Raw genomic sequence first — 24,302 nt, 5'->3', positions numbered from 1 at the left:
TTTTCACATGCCGCTGAGGTAATCCAGTGCAAGGAGTAATTCATCAGGCAGCTGGTGCTCTGCAGTACTCAGGGCTTCAAAGCTGTTCTGTAGAACAAGACTTTTGCTACTGTCTTTAGACGATGAAGTTACTTTGTTGAGCAACAGAAGTAGCAACCCAGAGATCGTCCTTCTCTGCCTTCTCCTTCCCCACACTTCCCATCCTCCATACTGACTCACTGCTCTTCAGAAACGTTGTACTTGATCAGATTTCCTTCTCGAGGTGGTTTTCTCATCTTCCTTTGATGACCTGAGATTTTCCCAGGCTCGCGGCATGCAGTGCAGTTAGCGCAAGTGAACCTTTTCTCAATGTGTTGCCTACAAAAACGGGTGCCAGAGCTGAGCTCCTGTGCTAACATGCCCAAATGAAGCAAGAATGCAGTCCAGATGCCCAAAATATTGGGGTCAGCCATGCATCTGGATTCCCCTAGAGCCAGACGAGGTGATGCAGCGTAGCTCTGAAACACAGAGATCTGTGAGGAATGTGGCGCTGCTGTGTCACTGGAGCTTACCGAAGCCACCTGTGTTTGATTAAGGTGCAGTCTCATTTTCAGGACTAACTGGATATTCTTTCAAAATATTTCTTACAAGCCTTAAATTCCTGTTTGGGGATGAAAATTTGTTAGCTTGGTCACCAGATAAAAGCATACTGCCTCAGTATGACCTGGTACTCATGCTGTCTGGGTAGGCTGTGCAAAGGAGTTGGTGGCAGTGCAGCTGATGGCACTGTCCTGTGGCACTGTGTGGTACCTGAGTGTGGATCTTTTGGATGCAGAGACTGCCAGATCCCAGGGTTCTGGAAAACCGCTGCTGTTCTGGTGCAGCACCAGCTGTATTCTGATGCTGAGTGCTGGATGTGAAGCTTTGGGATATCCTGCAACTGGCATTCTTGGAGGGTGCCTGGTTTGAGCCCAGCTCTGCACACTCTGAAGTTGCCAAGACCTTTGCCATTGATTCTGCTGGGAAATAAGTGTCAATACAGTCATGGTGCAGAGCAAAACCATCAATCTCAGGGTGTTCGTTGACAGTGATACTCATTTTTTCTTTCATCTCTTTCAGCCATACAAACTTGTTCCCATCGGAGCTACAAATATTGGTGATTTGAGATTTGAGCTCATCCCACACTGTTCTTGCGTGAGCAAGGACCAGAAAAATGAATATCCAGGGGAAAGGCTTCCCCTTGGACCTTGGAGGAAGCTTCACTGAAGATGCTCCAAGGCCACCAGTTCCAGGTGAGGAGGGAGAACTCGTGTCCACAGATCCCAGGCCAGTTAGCCATGGTTTCTACCCCAGTAAAAGTGATGTGGTTAGAAATGAGATGTCCACAGCGACACCAAGGCGCTCCGATTTGGATTTGGGCTACGAGCCTGAGGGGAGTGCTTCGCCAACTCCACCCTACCTGAAGTGGGCTGAGTCGCTGCACTCCTTGCTGGATGACCAAGATGGTATCAACCTCTTCAGGACATTCCTGAAACAGGAGGACTGTGCGGATCTGCTGGACTTCTGGTTTGCCTGCAGCGGCTTCAGGAAGCTGGAGCCCTGTGCGTCCAACGAGGAAAAAAGACTCAAGCTGGCAAAAGCCATTTACAAAAAGTACATCCTGGACAACAATGGCATTGTGTCCCGGCAGATCAAACCAGCCACAAAGAGCTTCATTAAAGACTGTGTCATGAAACTGCAGATTGACCCCGATATGTTTGACCAGGCCCAAACAGAGATTCAGTGCATGATAGAAGACAACACCTACCCCTTGTTCCTGAAGTCCGATATTTATTTGGAATACACAAGGACAGGTGGGGAAAGCCCAAAAATTTACAGCGATCCGAGCTCAGGGTCTGGGACCGGTAAAGGGCTGCCTGGTTATCTGCCGACTCTGAACGAGGATGAGGAGTGGAAGTGTGACCAAGAGGCCGAGCCCGAGGCCAACAGGGACTCGGCGCCTTCCAGCAGGCTCACGCAGAAGCTGCTCCTGGAGACAGCCCCCCAGCGCGCCGCCTCGGCACGGCGCTACAGCGAGGGGAGAGAGTTCAGGTGGGTGAGCGCCCAGCCAGTGTCCCTTCTGCTGGCTGCCTCTGGGGAATGGGTTGGGGACCTGCTGTGGGTGCAAGGTGATGAGAAGCCCTGGAGGACCTTGGGTGGAGGGGACCATCTGCATCGGTACGGGATGACCTTGCTCAGGCACTTTGGTGCAATGCAAAGCTTTATATGAAAGCAGTCACAGGTGTTTTAAGGGTGTCTTGGGTCATTCCTGTCTGATGGCCCCAAATCATCCCTGCAGCAGGCTCCTCATCTGGAAAAACTGCTTCTGGATGTGGTCTGAAGGCAGGTAGGGCTTGGCGGGCAGTGCAGAGCCGTGGGCAGTCCTCGTGCACGCGCAGGTGGTTGAGCAAGCTCCAGGTGCAGGCTGGCCGTAGCCAGTCAGTGTTCAGTTACTGGCAAGTACAGCTCATGGTAAAACTTCCCTGTGTAAATGCACTGACTGGAAGCTGGGGGAGATACCCTCACCTTGGGAGTGTTTGTGCAAGGGAAATGGGGTCTGCAGTGCTCCCTGGTAACGATACTGCTTTCTGTATGAGATTCCCAGCACTGCATTCTAGTGGTGTCAAAGTCAGGATTCAGCCAAATCCAGTTAAAACCATTCCCTGATGCAGCTTTTCCCTTTATCAAAGCCATTGCTGGATTTTTATTTTTAACTGGAGGAGTTGCAGAGTTTTGCAGCCTGTTTATTTTCTGGGTCCCCCACCCACTTCCAGCCAACATGGATTTTGAAACTTGCTGAGACCTCAGTTAAAATTCCAGACAATTAACTTAGCAGGGAGCTCCGTGGGATCAATAAGTGTGTGTGTGTCTAACCCTGGCTGAATCAACAGAACCCAGCCAGGACACATTCCTACTTTTCTCTCTCTTTTTTTTTTTTTTTTTTTTCCCACATAAAATCTCCTTGTTTTAAGACCTGCTTAGGCTAAAATCTGACGCTTTGTGAAGATTATGAAATGAAGTAGCTAAACTGTCCTCTTCAAAGCCTCCTGCCTCATGAAAAGCATTTCTGTGTTTAATCTCCCTCCGCCGTCCCTTTAGGCTGGCAGCTGGAAACATCTCACCCTGTGTTAGGGCTCGTTGCCTTTCAGCTGCTGAAACGTTTTGGGGTTGATTCTTGGGGTTTTTTAATAGCTTTTGAGGAGGGGATGTTGTGTGTAAAACACTTGGGAGGGGACGGGGGGGTGAGAAAAGAGGAATTCATGTGGACTCCTGCTGTTTTAATCCAGAGTCAGAAAAAAAAATATCCCAGGGTCTGGGACTTTCCCAAGGAGTTAATAAAAACCTTGAAGGTTTCCTGAAGTGCGTTTTCAGGGTGCGTCCCGTAAGTGAAGGGTTAGAAAAGGCTACAATTTGAGGATCTTTCTATTTAAGCACTGATGGCTTTGAGATTGAAAAATAACTTATTTGAGGTTCAGCTGTGTTTAGTTTTTAGAGCAGGTAGCAAACTCTTGCATACAGCACTGTGCCTCTTGGCTCCAGCCTCAGGAAAACAGGCACTTCACCCATCCTCTGAATGTATCTGTGCCAGGTTCTAACCTGGTTTAAGAAATGTGTGGTGAAAAAGAAGCATTTTGGAGTAGAATTCCTCAGAGTCCAGACTGGAACAATATGAAATAAGTCTTTACCTGGGGGATGGAGGTCAGAAGCAGCACAGAGCTGTTAATTGTAGTGTCCAACAGCCTGTCATTGTGGCTACCGACTCTCTGCTGACCTATGGGGTAGGGAGGAGCAGGACTATTCACCATTCTCCCCAGAGCAGAAGTCACTGCTCAGCCTGTAGGGACTGCAGTGATTTATTTGATTTTTCTTTTTAAACGTTGCTATGTTGGCTCCTTTGGCATCTAGAGCATTGCCACGGAAGATGCTGCCAAACTCTGTAATCTCTGCCTTTTTGAATGCTAAAAAATCTGCTGAGATACTAAATTTCTGAGGCAATTGTTCCTCTTTGTGCAAGACTGTGGCTGAATCGCTTCCTGGGTGTCCTATAGCAAAGCTGTCCTCAATAAGCTGCTTTTTAAGCTGTAGCATCTTTATCCTGCAGACTTTATTTGTTCGTTTACTGTCTCACCTTAGTGTGACAGTAGCTGTGCTGGAAGCTGGTGGAGCAGGAAGCAATAGCTGTGCACAGCGTGGCTAGATGATCTCCAGAGGTCCCTTCCAATCCTCCCCCATTCTGTGATCCTGTGATTTGAAAGGCTGGGTCCCAATTTATTTTGCAAATTTCCACCAGCTTTTTTGTTTTGCCTAGCGTGTAGAAGAATTTCTTGTTTCTGTTCTGGAGGGAGTGTTGAAATCAAGCTGGTTTGCATTCTCTCTGAGGGCCTGTCTAATCCCAACATTGAACTTCTATCCCTTGACTTCCACTGAAACCCTACAGAAGGGAGTCTGAGCAAACGCATCAGAAGTGGCAAATGAGCATCTTGAACAGGCTCCAAATTTCTTTGCGACAGAAGGTTCATAAACCTCCATGCAGCAGCTCTGCTCTCAGGACAGCAGACATACAAGTTCCTGCAGGAGCAGAAGGCAGCCTTTGCTCCGTGCTGGCTGCTCTGAAGGTGTGCACATGTCCCTGTGTGTCCCAAAGCCAAAAGCATGGCTGTTCGGTGCCATGTTTCTGTGTGCAAAAGGCCAATAGTCATCATAGTTAGGCTCCTGCAAATTAATTGGACGTTGATTATGGATCAGTGAACTTCAAAGAGGGTAACCCCTGAAGATCTCAGGCATTGACTGGCAGCTTCCCAGAGTGACGCTGCAGTGGCTGAGGGTGACTGCAGTGTTCAGTGACCCGCTCCTGACACACCAGAGCTGCCCCCGCGCCTCCGGGAGCAGAACTGAGACCTGCACCTGACAGCAGCCCAGCCTGGAGAGCTCCAGGAAGCCACAGGTCCTCCAGAGCTGAGAGGTCGGTGTTTGATGCTGAGGGGCCACGGTTGTGTCTTGCCAGGGTGGGTTTCTTTGGTGCGCTCTTGAGCTCTGTGTCAGAAGGAGCTCCCTTCCCATTTCTAGAGAGCTGGAGAGCAGCTCTCAGGTGTTGCCTTTGCTTTCTTCCTGTGATGGGAAGTGAAGTGAACTCATGTCATGAAGTGCACAGGATGTAGAAAGGAGACACTGGTGATGAGAGGACACAGGGTGTTGGGTGAAGTCTCCAGTTTTTGGGTACTGAGGATAGTTGTGGTGGAGCTTCTGGGGATGGATGGAGACATTTTTCTCAGTGGGGGCTTAGGTGTAGCATGGGTTTGTTTTTTTAAAGGAAGCTGTCTACATGATCCAAGCTTTAGTTTCCACAGGGCTGAGCTGACTAAGCTCATGGTGTTTCACAAGGGTTGGTGGTTCAGATGAAAAGGATGGGTGATGTGGTTCTTTGCCAAGGGTGGTAGAAACCACCGGGAGAGTCCTTATGCTTGTGCCCATGTACCAGCAAGCTCTCTGGACATGTGTGAGGGCAACTCTCCACAAAACATGCAACCAGCACCTCTTCATAACAGGGTGTGCAGAGCAAGCACATGGAGAAAAGCTAAAGGAGCTCTAGAGGGATGTGACAATTGGTCTGAGGAGCTGTGACATGCAGAGGAGTGGTGTAGGCTGGCTCAGGGAAGATGCAGGATCTCTCCATTGCTTAGGCAGCAGTCACAAGCAAGGCCTGCCTCAAGAAGTTGCTGAAATTTAGCTGGCAGACCTAGTTTTGAGGTTTGCTGCTTTGTTCATAATTAAATATTAAATTGCACACTTGTGACTCAAGACCCTGTGGTAAGGAATCTGTGTTAATTGTGCCCAGCAATGCCCAGGAGAACTGGGCATGCAAAATCCCCAGTGCTGATGCAGGAGCAGTTCTTAGAGAGTGGAAGGCTTCGTGATGTGGAGAGGCAGCATGGTGCATAAAGCAACAAAGCTGGTGAAGGGGCTGGAGAACAGGTCTGGCAAGAAACAGCTGAGGGAACTGGGGTTGTTTGGAGAAGAGGAGGCTGAGGGGAGACCTCATTGCTCTCTGAAACTCCCTGAAAGGAGGCTCGAGTGAGGTGGAAACTGGTCTTTTCAGATGAGAGGAAGTGGCCTGAAATTGCACCAGGGGAGGTTTAGGTTGGGCATGAGGAAAAGTTTCTTTGCTGCAAGGTCAGAGATTGAAACAGGCTGCCCAGAGAGGTGGTGGAGTCCCCATCCCTGGAGGTGTTCAAAAGAAATGTGTGGCCATGGCACTTGGGGACACAGTTTAGTGGCCATGGTGGTGTTGGGTTGATGACTGGATGATCTTTTCCAACCCAAACAATTCTCTGATTCTGTGATCTTGGAGCTCTTAGAGCTTCATGAGAGCTTGTTTGCTGGAACAAGTCAGCTACTGAATGTTAGGCCCATGTGCAAAGGTGGAAAGAAAAGTTTTGGGTAGTGTGAACTTGGGTTCAAATTGCTGGGGCTATGCATCAGTTATGATCAATAGAAGCCTACCTGCAGCCTGTGCTGAGCTGTGGCTCTTTCCAGCTTTAAAGAAAGTTAAGTTCTAGAAGAATGGTTTAGGTTCTGCATTGTTCTTGAGAGAAGTTAGTGAGTGTGTGGAGGTGGGGCCTGGTGCTGGTGGTGGTGACTGGAGCAGTGTAAGGGACACAGGACCAAGAGTGGTGGTGCTTTGCTCAGAAGTTCTGCCAGCCTTCTAAAGCTGTCCTTAAGCTGATGAACCTTTTGCATGGAGTGGAAAGGATTTGTGCTGCTGCCTGCCAAGCTTTCAAATGGATTTCATTTGAAGAATACCTTTTGTGCCCCTAGCTTTGCCTCTACACAAATCAAGATGAAGAAGTGGTGTATTTGTTGTTTGGTTATGGATCAGTGCTTTGGCTTCTTTTTAAAGACAGGTAGTTAAGCTTTTAGCACTCCCTTGATAAATGAAGAGTCTTTTCTCCCCTCCTCCACCAACAGCCACCTTATTTCATGTGGGTTTTATTTTGCTTACAGAATCTTTCCTCCTAAGAGCACAAAAGGGAAGTTCCCTTGGTCTTGGAGAGTTTTAGGCTAGACACAGCAATAAAAAAGTCTTGATGAGGAGTGGCAATGCAGGCCAGGAACATGTCACCAGAGAAGAGGGGATCAGCATCCCTGGAGGGCTTTGAGGCTGGGTTAGAGCCATGGCCCATGTGGTGCAGTGCTGGTGATGGTCCTGTTTTGATGTGCACTTACAATAACGGCATAAATCATGAAAGACTTTGAGAACCAAGCTGGACTGGTTTGGGTTCTGCCTGATTTCAGATAGAAGTGGGTGCTAAAAGGCTGAGTGGGAGCTGAACCAATCTAAAGACACTGAGAAGTGTACCCAGGAGGTGGGCAACAGGGTGGGCACACCTTGGTTTTGATCTGCCCTTCAAGCTGCCTTTATGTTTTAAGCGTTTCTTTGTTGTTGCTATAATGGACTAATCCCTTGAATAATTAGTTAGCACTGGACGTTTTAAAATGACTGCCTCTTGGATGTGTTCCTTTAATAGTCTGTTAGATCCTGGATTTATTAACTCTGGAGACAGGCTGTGAAATCCTTTTAGGCCAGGCTTTCTTGGTGGAAAATGGGCTGAAAAGGCTGGGGGATGCTGGGGGAGCACATGCTGGCCTGGTGTTGGGGTACAGCCAGTGACTTCCCCACCTTCCCAAGCCATGCCCAGTCCTCCCTGGCTGCAGTTGTTAGCTGCAGAAGGGCCTCCCTAGGTTTGGGGCTGCAGAAGGTGCTCTAAGAAGTTACAGCAGTGGCTGCATGGTACAAAGCCCCCTGCCACCACGGTGCCGTGCAGTAGCCTGCATTTAAAATCAACCATGGACCTGATGTTACTGCAATCAGTTGGAAAACCTGGGTTTGGAGGTGGCTGTTTGTGTAGTGCAGAAAGTGCCTGTGTTTTAAGACCTCAGAAAGGAGGTTCTGATATCCTAAATCAGTTCCTGGAAATATTATTGGATTATTAGGCTCATCCTTAAATCCATTAAGCAAATTAGAGTTAATCAGGCAAATAAAAGCAGGCAGCTCTGTAGCAGGGCCCTGTCTCCTCAGCCACAGGCAGCAGCTGTAGTCGTATTTTAATGTTCCGTTTGTCAGAGGATGGATTCAATCACTTCCCTTCCTTATGTGGAGGATTTGAAATTAGAAACTGAGGTTAATTATCTGCATTAAATGAAATCTGTGAAGATGACAAAAGCAGAAACCTCCCCGATTTGGCATGGTCTGTTAAGCCAGGCAGACTGCCTCAGAAGGAGAGGGGTTATTTTCCCTGGTTTTGTTCCAACTGAAGGGGTTTAGTCACAGTAATTGAAATGATTAAAAAGTCAAATTGCTGGGGAAAATAATTCTGAGCATCTTTCTGAAAACCTCTGACACTTGGTGGAGAGCAGAGCCTAGCTCTGCCTGCAGCAATCAGCACTGGGCTGTCCCAGGCTGGGTGAGGTCACTTGTCCTCGGTGCCTTGTTATCAGCCTCTTCCATGGCAGTGGGATGTCACAGCTCTGCTGCTAGGTTGGTGGAGGTGATGTGGGAGTGGAACAAGACCAGAGGAGAGCCACACTTCTGAGTACATCAAATATAAACCAGATCCAGCCCCATCCGTCCTAACACCAGTAATTAGCTAATTACTGCCTGCATCGCTTGGAACTGCAAAGGTTCTGCAAAGAAGACACTTTTGGAAACTCACCATCACACACAGTCACAGACTGCATTGGGCTGGATGGGGCCCTCAAAGATCATTTTGTCCAACCCCCCTGCACTCAGCAGGGACACCTCCAACTGGAGCAGGCTGCTCAGGGACACATCAAGTCTGATCTTGAATGTCTGCAGGGCTGGGGCCTCAACCACATCCCTGGGCAACCTGTTGCAGTGTTTTTCCTACTGAAGAAGATCTGTGTATTACCTCCTTAGATGATCATTTTAATACCCATTTAAAGGTATAAAAATTGCAACTCCACAGTAGTAATTGTAGTGCTGGTGACCCAGGACCTGATGCAGAACTTCCTTCTGATGTGCAACCTAAATCTGCCCTGCTCCAGTTTCAAACCACTGTCCCTCATTCTATCACCTCAGGCCCTTCCAAACAGTCCCTCCCCAGCCTTCTTGTAGGTCCCCTTCAGATACTGAAATGCAGCTCTAAGGAGCTTTCTCCTTTCCAGCCTGAACAGCCCAAATTCAGCCTGTCTTCACAGGAGAGGTGCTCCAGCCCTCTGAACATCTTGGTGGCCCTGCTCTGGACCTGGTTCAGCAGGTCCATGTCTCTGTTGTGATCAGCTGGTTTGGGGGCAATTTATTTGTTCAGAGGCTCAGTTTTTTCCTACTGCTGCAGAATTCAGACATGAGCTGCTCTAGGAGCTGCAGCACCGATCTCTGCTTGCCAGGGGCAAAGGTGCCCCTTTGCTGGTACACTGGCACCAATCAGCCCAGGAAGGGTCTGACTCTTACGGAGATGCTGTTCTGGAGTCTTCTCATTCCCCTCTGCCATGTGTCAGGGTGAGCTGCTTTGCCTGGAGTCATGCCTCAGAAATTGAATTGCAGCAGGCCGGGCTTGTGTGTGAGAGCAAACCCACCATCACTCACAGCCCTCATCTGGGCTGTTGCTGTTGTAAGGCAGTGATGAATTTAAGTAGAACTGTTGCAGTTTTAAGTCAGATTATCCAAGTTCTGTAAAACCCACATGGAAATTGGATTTTATCTTTGAAGACTCCAGAATACACTTTTGTTGTAAGACCTGGAGTTGTTTGGTCCTGTGGTCCCCAAGACACAACCTGTCCTTAAAGTACCAACTTTTAGAAGGTTTTTAGCTGATCCAAGAGATGAACAGCTTCCCTCTGTTCTAATGAAAACAGTGGAGGGAGGGAAAGCTGTAGCTCAAGGAAAAAACTCTTTGAAATACCTCAGTGAGACATACTTGTTTACAGCAGGGGACCTCATGGTGGTTGCTGAACCAGGGGGTCTAATGGCCAGGAGCTACTTGGTCACATTCTTCCTCTACTCTCGCACCTCCACATATTCCCTGTCCTTTTGTAGACCAGAGTCTCAGTCCTCTCTCCCTCTCCATTTTCTTTTTTTTTTTTCTTTCTGGAGGTAAAGTTTTTTGTTCTTTACCTCTAGCCTCTGCAGAAGAGTGCTGGTGCTGGAAGGAGGAGAGCACTAAGAGCGTAGAGGTGGGATTGTCCCCTTCCCAGCAGCCCATGTTTAGGGTGGCTTAGCTCTGCTGACAATTCATGCCTTTGGTATTCCAACAGATTTACCCTTTGCAGCCATCAGTTTTGGTCTTTTCTTGGCTGCCAAGCAGTGTTTTAGATGGGTGAGATTCATCTGGAAGAGGGGCTTCCTTGTTCTGCCAATGCTGCCAGCCTGGTCCTGGTGGTTGCTCCGGGACCTCCAGCTAGTGCAGGTATTCATGTGGGATCCATCCTTTGGTAGCTGAGGATTTCTCCAAGCAAGCAAAGAACAAGTTTAAACTGAGTAGTGGGAGAGTTCCTGGGAATTACAGGTAGGATCCAGGGAGAGAGCTGTAGGGACTCTGAATCCAGCTGTAGCCACTGGGTTTGATCAACTTTATCCTGGCTCTGCCCCATGGAAGTGAGGACTGCAAAACCATTTGGCACCAGACATGCAAATGAGAGACTGCTGCCCTCGAGGAGCCCAGAAGAGGAATCAACAAATAGAAATTATTCTATTAGCAAGGGCAAAGTTCACAGGTTAACCATCATGTCAAATCAGTGAAGTACAGCCTTGATCTCCTGCACAAGGGCTTTATTGTCCATAACCAAGAGTGCCTGAGCAAAGGCAGCAAGTTCTTGCACTTCAGCATTTGCAGCGTACTGAAGAAAGGGAAGCTCTGTGCAGACTGCAGCACAAAATGCCTCCTTTGGACATCAGCTTCGTTCCTGCTTCAAAAGATTATAACCCATGCCCTTGGAATCTTCTTGCTCTCCTTAGGGCCCTATCCAGACTGGATTTCCACAGGGCGTCTACTTCTCAAAGCTAAGGAGCTTTGTCTCTGTGCTTTGAATTTATGTGACTGTCAGAACATTTCTTTCTTAGGAAATGGAAAATAGGCCTTCTTGAGCAAGGCCACAGAAGAAGGCTGTTGGGTATGCTGGCAACTTCAGGTGTGTGCAGCATGTGTCTTCTGCTTAACCTGCTAGTGCTGGAGGAAGACCATCACCCCAAGTCCTTTGTCGCTTGGTCCATGGCTCTGCCAGGAAAAAGAAGGGGCAGAAGCTGCTGCCTTAGTTATGGATGTGTTTGTGTTTCATATGTCTTGGAGCATCTGCACGTGCAGGGAAACTTTGTTTTCCTCTCTTGGGAAAAACTCCTTTGGAAAGGCTCTCCTGACCCTTTTCAAGACGAGCCAATGCTGGCAAAAATAGATGAGCTTGAAAGGGGAGGGAAGTGAGCGGTGAAGGCTGTGTGGATGTGTCACTGCAGCACAGGATTTGTCACCTTGTAAAGCAGCACTGCAGTCTTCCCCTCCAGATACATGTGGTAAAGTTTGTGACCCAGGGTGATTTGAATGCTGCCAGCTGGGGAAATTGGCTGAACTGGGGGCACTGGAGCAGGCAGAGCATTCTGCTGTGCCTAAGTGGTGGGTTTGGATCTTTCCCTGAAGAGGCTGAAGGAGCCTGTTGGAACTGATCCATGAACCTTCCTCATAGAGGGAGGAAGCTTTCCGTATGGGCATGGGAAAAACTTTCCTTTGGTAATCCTGGCGATAACAGGTCACAGCTTCACCCGGTGTGTCTTGCACAATAACTTGTGATCAGGCACAAGTGTCTATTTTAGAAAGGCATCCAAGTGAGGGGAGGTCAGGCATCAGCTCTGTTATCTCTCCCCGTGGTTAGTGACTCTCACTGCTCCCAGTCAGTTAGTTCCTTATTGCTCCCCTCAGTGTTTTCCAGCTGGGGGGTTCTGGTCCTGTCCTCACTGGATTTAGAGGCTCCTAATACATTTGCATGTTTGAAACCCCTCTGAGTAGGTGTGAGTGTTCTGCTGTGGCAGCAGCTTTGTTATGGAAGGCTCCGTGGTTTTATTGGACTCTTCAACCCTCCAGCCAACTGTTAAACAAGCTGAAACTTGTCAGGGTTGACAAACCTCCACGCTGGTCTCAGACCTAACCTACCAGTTTAAAAGGCAGTTTTCTTTTGTCTGCAGGTTTCTGGGTGGGGACCATCGGGCTTCTAAGGGAAATTAACTGGCAGCCTCTCTTTCCCTGCTCCTGCCTCAGATTGGTTCAGTTTTGTGTTAACTGTTCTGTCCCCTCCAAAGGCCAGAAGGCAATGCCAGCCTGTGCTCTGGTGTGCTGCTGCCCGAGGTCCTCTGCTGCACACCAGGAGTGCAAGGAGCTGGGCATGTGTGGTTCATTAAAAACAAACCAACTGCACATTGGTGGAGATAAAATGGAGAAAGTTGTTGGTTTTTTTTTTTTGGGGGGTGATTCATCCATAATTATTTAAAAACACCTTGAATTTATTCTTAAAGCTTTGGAGGAGAATTCTTGCCAGGCCGTGGTGTTTGTGCACCTGAGTAAATGCCTGCCTCAGCAGTTTGTTGGTGTCAAGTGCTCCAGATCTAAATCCCTTCAAAACTAAACCAAGCACCTTTGTCTCTGCAGGGTATTCACTGGCAAAGTGGAATCAGGCATAGGACAGGCAGGCTGCTGAGGCTCACACCATTTAATATTTTTTTCATGCAGGTTTGCTCTCTGGAGGTTTAGATGGCAAAGGCTGAAGCAGCTGGATGACCCAAATGTGCAGATGGGACTGATGAAGTGGTTGAGGAGCAGCTTTGTGTGACCACAGCCACGTCAGCCAAGCTAGGGGCTCTGTCTGTCCTCCTCTTCCATCCCTCCAGTAGTATCTGTTGTATGGATCTTATCAGTGCTTGGGGATCTGCCAATGCTTAGAAATATATGAAGGGTGGGGGCAAGAGGATGAGGCAGACTCTTCTCAGTGATGCAAAGCAACAGGGCAACGGGCAGTGAGCACAAACTGGAACCCAGGAGGCTCCATCTGAACAGGAAGGGAAACTTGTTTGGTGTGAGGGTGCTGGAGCCCTGCAGCAGGCTGCTCATAGAGGTTGTGGAGTCTCCTCTGGAGAGATTCCAACCCCTCCTGGAAAGCTGCTGTGGGTGCCCCTACTTGAGCAGGGGCATTGGACTGGATGATCTCCAGATGTCCCTTCAACCCCCACCATGTTGGGATTCTGGGATTGTGGTGGTCAGAAGAAGAGGGGGGGAAGTTTCCTTGAATGAAGCAGGCTGGCAATGTCTGACCTTCAGGGCGTTGGAGGGTACCATACTTTTCCTCACTGGATGCCACTGCAGCTTCCTGCCCGCCATGGGCAGTGGTCTACTTTCCAAGCCTGCAGTGTTCAGCAGCAGCAGCAGAGAGGGACATTCTTCACAAGCTGCTCTCTGCCATTGCCAAGCAGCTGGGAATGTTCTATGTTGACCTGGCTGCAGATCTTTGGGGGTTGTTGTCATTTAGATGCTAACAGAACAGCCTGCCTGACTCCCCAGCCCAGGTAAGCACCGGCACGGGGCAGGGCTGTGGCACACGGGGCAGGGCTGTGGCACACAGGGCCGGCAGGGCAGCAGCACCATGCTGCTGGCACCACCACACCACCGCTGCGCGCTTTCGTCAGGCTGAGGATGCGCTTCTCTGCCTGTGCTGCCTTTGGCTTTGCTCTGCTGCAGCAAGGCCAGGAGATTAGGGGAAGGATCTCTGAGACCCACATCTTGAGTTGTGACTCCAATCCAAGCATTACCCATGCCCTCAGTCCTGGGGACAGTTTGTCAGCTCCACCACGCTGCTTGACTGGAAGGGATAAGAAAAGCTGGGGAAGGCCAAAACTGCAGTGCTTGTTCTAGCCCCTCTCCTGCTGCCTGCAGCTGCAGCTTCAGTCAGGAGCTCAAGGAGATCTTTCTGATCCTGCAGCATCCTTGGCAGACAAATCACTTGGCCCCACACTGATCTGCTTTCCTTTCTTGATGCAATGCTGGAGCTTCTCTCTCTGAGAGCTGTCTGTCCCTTGCAAATGTTGTTGACTTGGCCACTCTCAGGCTGGGGGAGGTGGCTTGCTGAAGCTTAGTGCCCGAGTTGTTATCCCACTGACTTTACAGTGACCACGATGGCCTTGCAGTTCTCCAGTGCCTGCCCACAGCTCTTCCACACATGCAGAAGGGCAGATGCATCCTACAGCTTACTGGATTTGCCTCCCCAGTGGTAGGATACACTTCAGAGGCAGCAGCTGCATGAACTCAGCAAGGTCATCTGGGTTTTGGTCCCTGACAGTGATGCCCTGAGTCATCTCTGCATGGATTGCTCTCTTTCTCACCTCATGGAGGTTCTTCTGTCTGGAGCCATCAACCACATTGCCAGCAGTCAAGCTACAAGCAACCCTTTTTCTTTGTTAATTGCTGCTGTGGCTTGGAACCAGCTGTGTCAGAAACCCTCCCAGGTAGCCCATCTTGGGCTGTGGACTTGGGTGTAGTGTGTTGCCTCAGGTGGTACAGAGCAACATAATCCTCTCACCAGCTTTGGAAATCATACTGGAAGCCTGAACTGAGGAAAGAAGGTGGGACTGGAGCCAAACCTCTGCTTCAGATGGGACAGTAGTGGCAGGAATACCTATTGTCCACAAAGGTGTTGCCAAGCCACAGAAGGCAATTAGCAGGGAAGGAAAAGGCACTTCCCTTAGAATTTGTATTTTAAAGATAGTTTCTCTTTTTAAATGGAATGTAGCACATGTTGATGTATCCAGAGGCAGCTTGGGGATTGTGAGGACAAGCAGCTAGAATCATCCAAGTTGTGTATCTGGGGACTTGCTGAAACAGGCAGGTTTGGCTCTGTGCTGAGGCTGCCCAGTGTGAGCAGGGTTTGTAACATCAGGGTCTGGCATGGGGGAGAAATGAAACAGCCCTGAGTGTGGGGGAGAGGTCTCTGTCCTACCCTTTTGTTACTACTGCTCTTAAGGTGGAAACAGTTTGAAACTAAATTTCTCCTCCTTTTTGGGCCACCTGTTCGTGTTGGAGATCTGAACTCTGTAAAACTGTCACCCACTTCCAGTCTTGAAAAGGTTTTCTTGAGCTCTCCCTGCTGCACTGAGTCCCCCTGCCCAGCTGACTGCAGCTGGGGGTTGTGCTGGTGTTCAGCTGCTGGATTTCACCTTTCCTGTCTCTCACTCTTTTGCAGAGCCTTGGCCCAGGCTGCCCAGGGAGGTTGTGGAGGCTCCTCTGGAGAGATCCTAAAGCCCCATGGACAGTGTGATCCTGGGCAGGCTGCTATGGGTGCCCCTGCTTTAGCATGGGGGTGGGACTGGATGATCTACAGAGGTCCCTTCCAACCCCCACCAATCTATGGTTCTGTGATCTTAGTGCTCAGTGCAGCAGTTCCCTCTGTGCTGCCGTATTTTGAGTGTGAATTTGGACACAGAGCAGGATTTCAGTGGTGGGGACCTCAGGGGTGGGAAATCCTTAGGTGCAAGGGTGAACATGGTGGAGTTGGAGAGCAGATGGCACTGCCAAGGGAGGGGAGGGTGGTGGAGAAGCATCACATGCAATCTATGACCTACAGTGTTCTGGGCTTGAGGAGATGGAGTAGAGAAGAGCGTAGATGGTGTGGCTCCGTGTTGGCTGGGGATCTGTTGATGATGTGAGCTGTCAAAAGCTGCCTGAGGTCAGGGTGCCCTCCAAGTCCTGGAGGAATGGCTCATGAGCACTTTGCTGTTCCTCCTGTCTCCAGCCTCCCATGCAGACAAAACAGACATGTGTCACCTGTCCCAAGCTCTTTCAAGCACTTCTTAGCTTTCCTTGTGTTAATTCTTCCTCCTTGCTCTTCCCATGGTCCCTATGATGCAGGATCAGCAAAGGCTGTTTCAGTATCTCACCACAGCTGATTGTGACATTCCCTCTCTCACCAGATCTCCTAAAACACTTACGGTCTCACAGGAAGTCTGTCACCCCATGCCACCTAACCTGCTGTTCACAGCAGCCCCACTTCAAACTGGAGTTTGGACTGCTCCTCCAGAGGCCCTCTCTGGTTTTAATCCTTAACTAATTAAGTGCCAAGCAGATCCTCCTCTGTCACATGCATGTCTGAAAGACTTAATTAGCTTTTGTGCAGCAATGAGTCCTGCAGAAATTCATACCTGTGTAGGTGAAGTAATGGCAGCACTGACAGCTGGACTGGTGGCCAGGAGACAGGGAGCCATCACTGCAGAGAATGGTGAAATGCAGCAGGAGAGCCCTAAAGCCCTGCTCCAAGCCATGTGAGTGAGGAAAAGCTTTTTTCCTTCCAAAAAGCCTGCACTGAAAATGAGGGAGGAAAGTGCTGTACCAGAGCAGCCACCTACACTGGACCACATCCTTTTCCATCTCTCCTCCTCTGCTCCTCAAGGGCTGTGTTTAACTCTCCTGTATAAAAGGTTAAGCTTTGAAAATGAGCAAGATTTGTTCCTTCCCTCTCAGTCACTTACTGCTGCAGTGGTTCCAGAGGAGGCCACAAAGATGGTCAAAGGGCTGAAGCACCTCTGCTGTGGGGACAGGATAAGAGAGTTGGGGCTGTTAAGCCTGGAGAAGAGAAGGGTCCAAGGAGATCTTAGAGCTGCATTTCAACATCTGAAGGGGACCTACAGGAAGGCTGGTGAGGGACTGTTCAGAGGGTCTGTGGTGATAGGTTGAGGGGCAGTGGTTTGAAACTGGAGCAGGGCAGATTTAAGTTGGACATCAGGAGGAAGCTCTGCACAGGGAGAGTGGTGAAATACTGGAACAGACTGCCCAGGGATGTGGTTGAGGCCCTGTTCCTGGAAACATTCAGTGTCAGACTTGTTGTGGCTCTGTGCACCCTGCTGTAGTTGGAGGTGTCCCTGGGTTAGGCAAGATGGCCTCTGAGGGTCCTTTCCAACCTGATGCATTCTGTGATTTTATGAGTCTGTGATCTAAAATCTCTTCTATTAGTGGTGGTGAACTACTTCTTGCAGCATGATGACCAGATGTCCTGCATCTCACCTCCAAGGCCAGTGGAGGTGGGAATGGGCAATGCACTATTTTTAGACCTCAGCAGTGAGACATTCCAGGAACTCCTGCAGGATTTTTCAGCATCGAGTTGGAAGATTTTGAGCACAGATAGGGAAATGTCATCTCTTGTAAATTGCTCTAAATTACCTGCAATTTGTTGGGAGTTGCCATTGGGAAGAGCTTATTGCAGCTGGAGATATTTGAGGAAGCTTTTGATTACCCTGAGCTTGTAAAGTGTAATTGGCTATTTCTTAATTGTTGTCCTGTGTGAGGTATAATTAGCTGCAATGCAGAGCTTTTGTTTGTCAGTGCCACAAACAGGAAACCAAGAGTGCCTGATTGAGATAAGTTTGGAGACTCTACCATGCTTGTCACTGAATCAGGTGACTGGTTTGTACTGGGACTAGTCTCACCTGTGAAGTCCTGGACGCCTTCAAAGATCTTGGAAATGTTAAATACCATCTTTGTGTATCATTGTGCAGAAGTCTGGCTTGTACTCGTCCTTCAGACAGCTCCTGTCTTGGTGAGGTGGTGGCATCTCTTTAGCCTAGCTGTGAAGATTCAGGAGGGATAGGCTGAACTGGAATGAAATGCTTAAGTGCAGTTAATCAGAAGATGTGGTAGAGCCTGCTGATGTTCATGTCTCTAGAGAGAATTCAGTTAGCTAAAGCTTAGCAGCCTGAAGGAAGCCAAGAGACAGAGAATCTCAGTTTTCACTGGTATATGATGGCACCTGGCTGTGGAGCAAACAGAATGGGGTCATATTGGACTTGGTTCTGCTGTGGACCAAAAGCATGTCTTACCCCTGCCCAACATGGCTGCACAGGGACTTGCTCCTCGTGTCCCTCTTGCTGCCACTGCTCATCTGCCCTTGACCCAAGCTGTGCTGGTGTTCCTCTAGGACCAGGGCAAGTATGGGATTGTGGGTCTAGGATGCTAGAGTGACTCAGTTGGAGGGGTCTGTGTTGGATGGCCAAGGGCTACCTCTAAACTCGTGTCTCTCTGGGTTCATGTCAAGCTTTCATTGTCGCCATCTTCCCAAGCTGCATCTGTCCTTGGAGCATTAAATGTCACTGACTCATTGAACTTAGCTGGTACCAGGAAGTTCTTTGCTGTAATTCTGGGTGGGTTTCATCTTTTACAGCAGCAATAGAAGTGTCAGGCTGGGTTTGTTCACCTCGTCTTCATCTCCACCCAGACTTGACTGTGCTGAGCCCAGGTGCAGCTCTGGGGAGGAGCGGAGCAAGATGTAGCCTAGATTGATGTGGCTGGTCTGGGCTTTTGCGTTTGGTGTAAGGGGTGGAGAGATGGAAATGGAAAATGAAAAGCCCTCTCGTTGCCCACTGCAGCCATGGGAGATGCTGTGCCACGGCAGGATGGTTTATGGTTTGAGAGTTGGACTAGATGACCTCTAAAGGCTCTTTCACCTCAAAACGTTCTGTGATTCTATGGACACCTCTGCTTCCATATCTGGGAGTTCACGTGTACGCATTCTTTTCCTTACATGCAGTCTGGAGATTTAAATTTCCTCCTCACTGTGTCTTTAGAGCATGACTTAGAAGCAAGAACCACCTGAGAGCATCCTACAGGGGCTCCTAGCCAAATCTGATGCCCAAAGCAGCAGCACAAACTTCTGTTGGAAGAACTTCCTGAACCAAAACCTTAAAATAACCCTCTTCTTCTTGCTAACCAACCTCTCCACAAACACAGAATTGTTTGGATTGATTTTTGCTCTTTTGGTGGGGATCTGGTGCTGAGGAGTTCCCAGGGAAGGCTGTGAGTCAGCACAGCCAACAGTGGCTCCATTGATAGCTGCAGGAGTGCTGCTCGGCTCTGTCTAGGCATTGTTGGTGCTTGGCTGCAGTGCTGGGGCTCCCGGGGCAGGCTCAAACACCTCTTGCCAGCCCTCAGAGATCAAACACTCTGAGTCAGGCCACAGAAAGTCATGATAGGGCACAAATTAATGATTTTTTTTTCTTTTTTTAAATTAAGTCCTGTTTTGAGAGCAGAAGGGAAAGGCACAGTGGGCTGCATGAGACCTGCAGCTCATGTAGCATTGCAAAGTGACTTTTCTTCTGCCTCCCAGGCTGCTTCAGGGGAAGCTCTGCCTAGTCCCTGCTCCATTCTGGGACAAGGGACTTGCCAACTTTCTCCTCTCTTGATATGCTCTCATTTCTCACCTCTCTCCATAAGGATGTGAGGCAGAGCTGGAAAATAAACACTTAGCACCCACACACCGCTCCTGAGTATTCCCTCCTCTGGCTGGTTTTCAGCTGAAAATGCACACAAGCCACAAAGCATTTCAAGAAGGGCTTTAATTCATTCTTTTTTTCGTGTAATTTTGGTCAAGGTGGGAGAAGGCAGGAGATGGGCAGGTGGTGGGAAGTGGGGCTGTGCTGCAGACCTGCTGCCAGCTTTCCACTAGGTTTTCCCGTCTCCTTTTCCCAAGGTTTGGCTTGATGTCAGAGATGGAGAACCACATCCAAGAAGCCCACAGCTTCCAACAGAGGTTTGCCTATAAACCAAACCTTAAAGGTCATGGGCATGAAGGACCATAGCTATGAATGTACCAGCTCTTCATGCCAGGACCAGTATGGCATGCCATGGCTTGGTACCATCCCCTGGGCAAGAGAGGGTTACAACGGTCACAGAAGACCTTGAACTTGGCTTTGGTCTATTAAACTGCAAGTGCCACACACCTTGATACTTCAGGCCATGCTGCCCCAAGCTCTCTTCAGGTGCTCTGAGCATGTGGTACTCACCTCCCATCTCACCAGGCACCAGGAGCCGGCCAATTTCCAGCATCACGCACAATCTCAACTATTTTATTGCTTAATTTAGGCCATAAAGTCCCTTTGATGTGTTGTGTAATGCAACGTTCCTGCTGAAAAAGTGGGTGGAGTAGCTTGATGGTATTATAAAAATAAATAAACTGCCTGGCAGGATTTTGAAACCACATGGTCACTGCTCTTTCTCCACAGATAAGGTGGTTGTTGAGAGAGAAATCTTGCTTAATATCTAACTTTGGGTGATTTATTTCTCCAGAGTCCTTTCATCTCCAGCATGTATTGGGTTATCTGTGACTTCTGATCTGATTGTTTTAAGCATGATCAAAGGAGCCCAGAGAATGCTCTTGCTTTTCCCACTGCTGTTTGTCCAGAGCATGACATCACCTGTTCCTGCTGCTCCCCACTGCTGCACCAAGTGGCTGTGGTATAAATAGAAAACAGAATGGACTTGTAGGGGTGATGAAATTTGTTCCACTTGCCCAGTAAAAACAGAGTAAACTCCACAAGTGCTTTCTTCACGCCCAGCTCTCCCTTGGCACGGAGCAGCACGGGCTGAAGGCGCTGCAGTAACTGGAGCAGGGCGTCGAGCCGGCAGCCCTGGGGACCGTGCTGTGAGTCCACGGGAGATGGCAGGCAGGGAGCAGCCATGGCTGAAACTGCTGGGATTCTTCCCAGGCTATGCAAAGAAGACTTTGACCTTGTGGGGGTGGTCTGCTGCAATGGGCCATGGCAGGATCTGCACGGAGAGTTGGTCTCCATCCTTGCCCAGGCTTGGCGCTGCATGATCCCTGCTTGTGTGGAGGGCTCTGCCGCCCCAAATAAACCCCTCCATTGACAGCAGCTTGGGTTTGGACAGTCTGAAGGAGGTAGATCACAGGGCCTCACCTAGCTGCTGCTCCACAATTCAAACTGCATTTCTGGAGGTCAAGCAGCTCTGATTCATGGTGGAGGTCCAGGAGATGCCAGTGAGGATGATGGGAGCTGCATTTCTCACCCAAGCAGGATGCTCATTTTTCTGACATGTCTCAGTGCTTCACCCCCACCTAACCTCAGCACCTGGTGGAGGACAGTTGTCCTCTCGGCAGCTTTGCTGTGCCGTCATCCACAAACCTCTGCCAGCCTCTCTGGGGACACTGAACAGCATTTTCTCTCCAATTGTGTAATTGATTAACATATTTAACTTGGAACAGCCTGTGTTTGACTTTCAGTTCCATGCTTCTCTTGCAGATCAGGAGCATAATCTGAAGGACTGAAAGCTTCCTGTGCCAGGCTGTAGCTCTTGGCCTTAAAAAAACCCAATAATTAAGACCAAAAAAAAATTCCTCTCTCCTTCCTGACCTTGCCTTGACACACCTACAATCCCTCATGGAAGTCCCACCCTGGGTAAACAGCCCAGGTTTGTATTCAGGGGAGAACTGCCCTGCACTAGAGGGTCAGGGAAAAACATTGAAGATAAGGAGTGGGTTTATCTGCAGCAATTAGTCCTCAGTGCTGGGCTCTTTGTAGATTTTCTAATTGGCTTGGACCTTGTTCCTCTGCAGCATGTGGAGACTGCAGGAATACTGAACCTGCAAAAATGGCTAAAACTTGTTTCCCCCACTGAGCCCCTGGCACCCTGCTGGCTGGGAAGCAGAAAGCCACCAGCATTTCTGCCCTGCCATTCCAGTAGGATGAGCTCGGGGCCATTCTCTCCCCATTGTCCTCCAGGTACTGATGAGCTGATATGGTGAAAGGTTCTGCCTATCCATCATTAAGCTGCTGGTGGTTCTCTCTCTGTAGCCCCCAGGCCGAAGGAGCAGGAAGGAACTGAGGAAGGGACTGAAGTATGGAGATTTCCCTTTGGTTGTTGTCATGGTGTGGGTTATGACCAGGATCTGCATGGCTTTGGCAGTGCCAACTGCTCAGGCAATGCTGGGTCTCCTCTTGCTGCAGCCATCACCCTGTGCAATGGGGAACTCCTCTGAGCAAACCCAGCTGCTCAGTTTCTTCTCAGTGAACCAAAGGAAAATGAGTTTGTCCCTCAGCATTGAAAGCTGTGCAGCACCAGCCTGGGGTTGACTGAATCTCTCACAGCTTCCCTGTGGGGTGCTGAACAGTGGCAATGGCTGTAGTTACCTGGCCTTGTCCTACCCACGGGTCTGCTGCTGCTGGCCAAAGCAGCCACGCTGAGCCTGCTCTCCAGAGACTCAGCAGCAGTGGCACCTCGTTCACCTCAAGGTCGTTTTGCAAAGGTTGTTGTAGCTGAGGCACTTTTGTTGTTTGCACAGTGGTGGTGTCTGGAGGCCCCACTTACTGGGCTGGCAGGGGAGGGCATTGTGGTTTGCAGTAGGGTGGGGATTCTGCAGCCCTCGAGGAACAGCATCATCCTCAGTGATGTTTCGGCTCCCTATTGTCATGGCTGGATGGTAGGCAGGGATGTCTATCTGCAGCAGTTGGGAAGCTCCTCTACCTCTGAGCCCTTGGTGAAGGGGGAAAAGGACTGGATTTTGGTCTGTGGACTGATGAAAGATGAGCTCAAGTGGCCTCATGGCCGCTTCATTGCTGCAACTGCAGGTCCTAGAAGCGTCCAGTTCGACTCTGCGAGATGCTCAGTACAGACCCGTACTGGAACAAACTGCATCTGCCTGAATTTCCCTGTGGGGATGTTGGGGTTTAACCTGGGCAGTGCTCCTTCCACAACAGAAAGTTGTATTTCAATGTGGTATGCAACCAGCTGGGGTTTTTTGTTCTCCCAACTGTCTTATGCAGAAGCACTTCAGGAGTGGCTTCAAACAGCATCCAGAGGTGTGAATTACAGCTGATGTAATTAATGTGTGTCTGCGGGGCTGGCCCCTGCAGTCTAGATGGCCTGTTGGGTTGGCAGTTAGGAAGAACAAAAATCTAATCTTGGAGAAGATTAGGAATTCTCTGACAAAGGTTAAGCCAGGGCGCTGCTGCCTTGTTTGTGCTGGTGTCCTGTGGCAAATCTGCAATTGAAGCCATGAGCAGTAGGCAGGCAGCTCCTCATGCTGGCTTTAAAGCAGCAGCATCTCTGCTCACCTCCCTGGTTGTTTTGCAAAGCAAAGTATTAAAAATGGTTAAGCATAAAACAAGCTTGAAGCAGCTCTAGATCCTAAAGTCACTGCAGGGGTGCCCATTGCAAGGACAGTCGAAGCTGGAGCTGGCTGTGTGACTTTTGAAGTCTCTCCTTCCCAAGCCTACTCCATGTTGTCCCCTGTCTCTTCTGCTCCTCTGTTCTCATCCCTCTCATCCTGGGGTGAGTGAGCAGCAAAGACACAGTGCTGGAAGTGAAACAAGGATGGAGGAGGATGGACCAGCAGGCAGCTCTGAAGGGGGAAGCCAGCCCTGCCTCTCCAGCCGTGGTGTGCCGAGCCCCAGCCCAGCTGCAGCAGGATTTAGTCCTAGCACACTTCCATCCACCATGCCATGGCAAGCTTCCCCAAGCAGCAGTTTCCACTTTCCTCTTTGGTGTCTATTGTTTTGTTATTTGGGGAACTGGAGCCACAGTCCAGCATTTGAAACATGGTTAGCATTAGGAGGTTGTCTGCTTTCACGTTGATCTGAGCCTGAGCACATCTTCCCCTGGACATCTCGAGGGGGCCGCAGCTCTCCAGTAGCTCCCAAGCTTGGGCAGCAAGGTGGGCTTGTGTTCTGTGCCAGAAGTCTGTCCCCTTGAGTCCCAGCAGAGCTTCAGGGTGCTGGCTTGGGCTAGATCAGGCAAAGACTGACTTGGTCGTAAGTAGGTTTGCAAAAGAGAGGGAGGCTGGCTGAGTGCTGATAGTTTAGATGTAGTCATTTAATGAAAAGCATCAGGCATAGGCTGCCTTCTGGGCAATTCTCATTGTAATTTCATGTGTTAATAAGCTGAGGCTCTTCAGATGGAAAATGTATCTCCAAGTTGCTTTAAGTATTTACTAGCATGGTAAGTTGAAGACACATGTGAAGGAAAGGGCCATCTGATGAGCTGCTATTGTTCTCTTAATTCAACCCAGGGGTGGCTTTGTGTTTGCTAAGGAAATGGTGCAGTGTTCCCTGCAACACGTTCTGCATGTCCCAGCTAGTCAGGAGCAGTAAAACCTTCTTTTATAGCTTTAGAATGTTACCTTCTCAAGCATGGATTCTTTTAGAGACACCTCCAGGGTTGGCCTTGGCACACTTGAGCCCACAGAGGTGGCTTTGGGAGCTGCCATATGGTTCTAGCACACTTCCCTCCTTTCCCTTGGTACCTTGGGCTCTTGCTCCCTGCAGGCAGTGTGTGCACCTCCTCACCTAAAGGGTGCTGTTGGAAGAGAAATGGAGATGTGCTTCTTGGACTACATCCTCTGTCTTCTCCCCACAATGTTTGGACAAGCCCAGGGTGCTTCTCCTGCTGGCTCAGAGTGGGTTCAAAAGTGTCTGCAGGTTCCATAGCCCTATCAGCAGGGCTTTGGAGACTAAAGTGGTT

General features: G+C 49.5%; 1 protein-coding gene across 2 annotated transcripts in view; it reads left to right on the top strand.

Annotated features, from left to right (window-relative positions):
- Positions 1-1,192: 1,192 nt before the first annotated feature.
- AXIN1 (axin 1) overlaps positions 1,193-24,302 on the top strand; it is a 64,990-nt gene continuing 41,880 nt past the window's right edge. For both annotated transcript variants that reach the window (XM_054391069.1, XM_054391070.1), the window contains exon 1: positions 1,193-2,070. In XM_054391069.1, coding sequence (XP_054247044.1) covers positions 1,193-2,070 — 878 coding nt within the window. The remainder of the gene's footprint in view (positions 2,071-24,302) is intronic.

Source organism: Indicator indicator, chromosome 22, assembly GCF_027791375.1.
Source record: "Indicator indicator isolate 239-I01 chromosome 22, UM_Iind_1.1, whole genome shotgun sequence".
In the NCBI taxonomy this organism is placed as follows: domain Eukaryota; kingdom Metazoa; phylum Chordata; class Aves; order Piciformes; family Indicatoridae; genus Indicator; species Indicator indicator.
Note: the sequence above shows the minus strand (reverse complement) of the source record. Positions and strands in the feature narration are given on the sequence as shown.